This window comes from Habropoda laboriosa, unplaced genomic scaffold (genome assembly GCF_001263275.1).
Source record: "Habropoda laboriosa isolate 0110345459 unplaced genomic scaffold, ASM126327v1 scaffold346, whole genome shotgun sequence".
NCBI classification, from domain to species: domain Eukaryota; kingdom Metazoa; phylum Arthropoda; class Insecta; order Hymenoptera; family Apidae; genus Habropoda; species Habropoda laboriosa.
The window spans coordinates 853556-855498 of NW_017100529.1; the positions used below are offsets into that span (position 1 = coordinate 853556).

Genomic DNA, 1943 nt, shown 5'->3' on the forward strand with positions numbered 1-1943 from the left:
TATAAGGTATAAAATAATTTATTATAAATATGTATAAAAGTACACTATTTGTTTAATACAATTGTTTTAAAATATTGCTAACATTATAATACTTTTAAAATTTTGCTAACATTATAGTAAAAGATATAAAAAACACATTAGATGTAAGTCAACATAAAAAGTAAAGCTCTGCTGTTCCATGTATATTACTTATACTTTGACTGTAATAAATTAATCAAAATTCATATTATTACGTCGTTCAATATCTTTAATCTCTAACATATCTGTTTTAAGATGTAATTTCATTATTTCCCGCCAAATGTCCATTCTGTGTTGCTCATTATCAATTCCAAGCCTCAACAAAATATTTTCATTTATTCTTAGCAAGACCCTTCCAGTGATATCATGCTTAAAAAACATGAAGAACATAATGTCAGAAGTACAAAAATGTAAATGGAGCATGTAACATGTATGCTCTTGTGTTTCTGACAATTTAATACTTACATATAGAAACTTTTCATGGTATAACTGATAATAATCACTACAATGCCTCCTCAACCATTTTTGTACATCTAACACATTCCACAAATAAACTGGACGTGGTCTGGCAGTTTTATTCTGCAATTTTTTACACATTCACAATCAATGCAAAGCTCTTTTACTCTTAATCATTTTATTTTAATTCAATGAAAATATATAAGACACAAATAAAGCCCATTTATTTTTAATGATAAGACTGAAATATTTCATTTCAACACCTCAATAAAAGTAACATACCTTTGGTTTATTAGCAGAATTAACTACTTCTTCTACCATTATTTTCAAAATTGAAAATATAAAATCACAAAGAACACAAATAGGTTATAAAAATTTGAAAACAGCTTATAAAATAAAGTCGACAGAAATAATTACAAATTACTGACAGCATTTGCCAACAAGAGAATCTACAGTCGCTTCTTTGTAGTAATATTATAATAATTATAAAAAGATTGTATAAAATGTGGTTATTGCTCCAAAGTTTATCATTATGTCACATTAAAATGCCTCATATAAATTCAACGCATAAAAAGTAAATAAGAAAATTCAGAATAATTTCTATTGCTGTTAAATTACAATACTTTGTTCCTATACGACATTGTACAAAACTTCTCCATTTTGTTACTACGCAGTGCATCCATTTCAAATTGCATTCACATATTATGTCACTAGAAGTTAGAAATTGCATTTATCTAGCTGCTCTAAATTTATACGATGTTAAACATATAATTTATAATGTTGAAAACCTTCTTTTATTCGAATTAATGAATTATTAAATTAACGACGTAAACATTTAATTGCAAAAGTTTTGTCCAAAAAATAAAAAATTGAACTACATAATGTTTAGTAATTATTATAAATCATTTTAGCTTTTTTCATAAATTCTATCATTTAAAATATCTATTATGATGTAACTTACCGGTCTTAGTTGTCAGCAACACGTCACTAACACTTAACATATTAACTAAACAAAAAACACTACATTAGCACCACTAAATTTCGAAACGCGCGAACGGTATGATTCTCAGTTTGAAACTGAATACCAACTACACATAGACGGAAGTACACTGATTTGACTCGCCATCTTTATTTAGTGCCACTAAACGTTGTTTCCGATCCTTCTTCTGTAGCTACCGAAACAAAATGGTAACTGTCTCTTATTTATCATTTATAATTTCTTTAATTTATTGTATTGTGTATAGTGTAACTTCATAATATATGGTTGTATTAAAAAACTAATGCAAAATATATTTTTGAACGATGTAGTTAACATTAACAGTGTTATATTTGTGAAATAAGCTGTTGTATGGTCACTGGCCATGTGGTTGTCACACTGTATTCGTACAATATTCTTTTTTTAATAATAAATAATAATTCATAAAAACTAGAAACAAGAAGTGAATGAAAACAGAATTTACGATTTTGAC

General features: G+C 26.6%; 2 protein-coding genes across 2 annotated transcripts in view; one reads left to right on the forward strand and one right to left on the reverse strand.

Moving 5' to 3' along the window:
• Positions 1-210: 210 nt before the first annotated feature.
• On the reverse strand, positions 211-795 carry LOC108576544 (protein aveugle). Its single transcript, XM_017939555.1, has 3 exons — positions 757-795; positions 484-597; positions 211-387 (listed from the first exon to the last, which is right to left on the reverse strand). Exons 1-3 carry the CDS (start codon positions 793-795, stop codon positions 211-213), a joined length of 330 nt encoding a protein of 109 aa, XP_017795044.1.
• A 773-nt stretch (positions 796-1568) lies between these two features.
• Positions 1569-1943, forward strand: part of LOC108576535 (40S ribosomal protein S26) — a 1152-nt gene continuing 777 nt past the window's right edge. The window contains exon 1 of the mRNA XM_017939547.1: positions 1569-1662. Coding sequence (XP_017795036.1) covers positions 1660-1662 — 3 coding nt within the window. The 5' untranslated portion in view covers positions 1569-1659. The remainder of the gene's footprint in view (positions 1663-1943) is intronic.

Bases quoted from the DNA above. Each gene is read 5' to 3' on its own strand.
- LOC108576544 (XM_017939555.1), bottom strand. From the start codon at position 795: ATGGTAGAAGAAGTAGTTAATTCTGCTAATAAACCAAAG. The intron at 598-756 runs GTATGTTACTTT...AAAAAATTGCAG, and splicing joins ATTCTGCTAATAAACCAAAG to AATAAAACTGCCAGACCACG. The intron at 388-483 runs GTAAGTATTAAA...ATGTTTTTTAAG, and splicing joins ACCATGAAAAGTTTCTATAT to CATGATATCACTGGAAGGGT.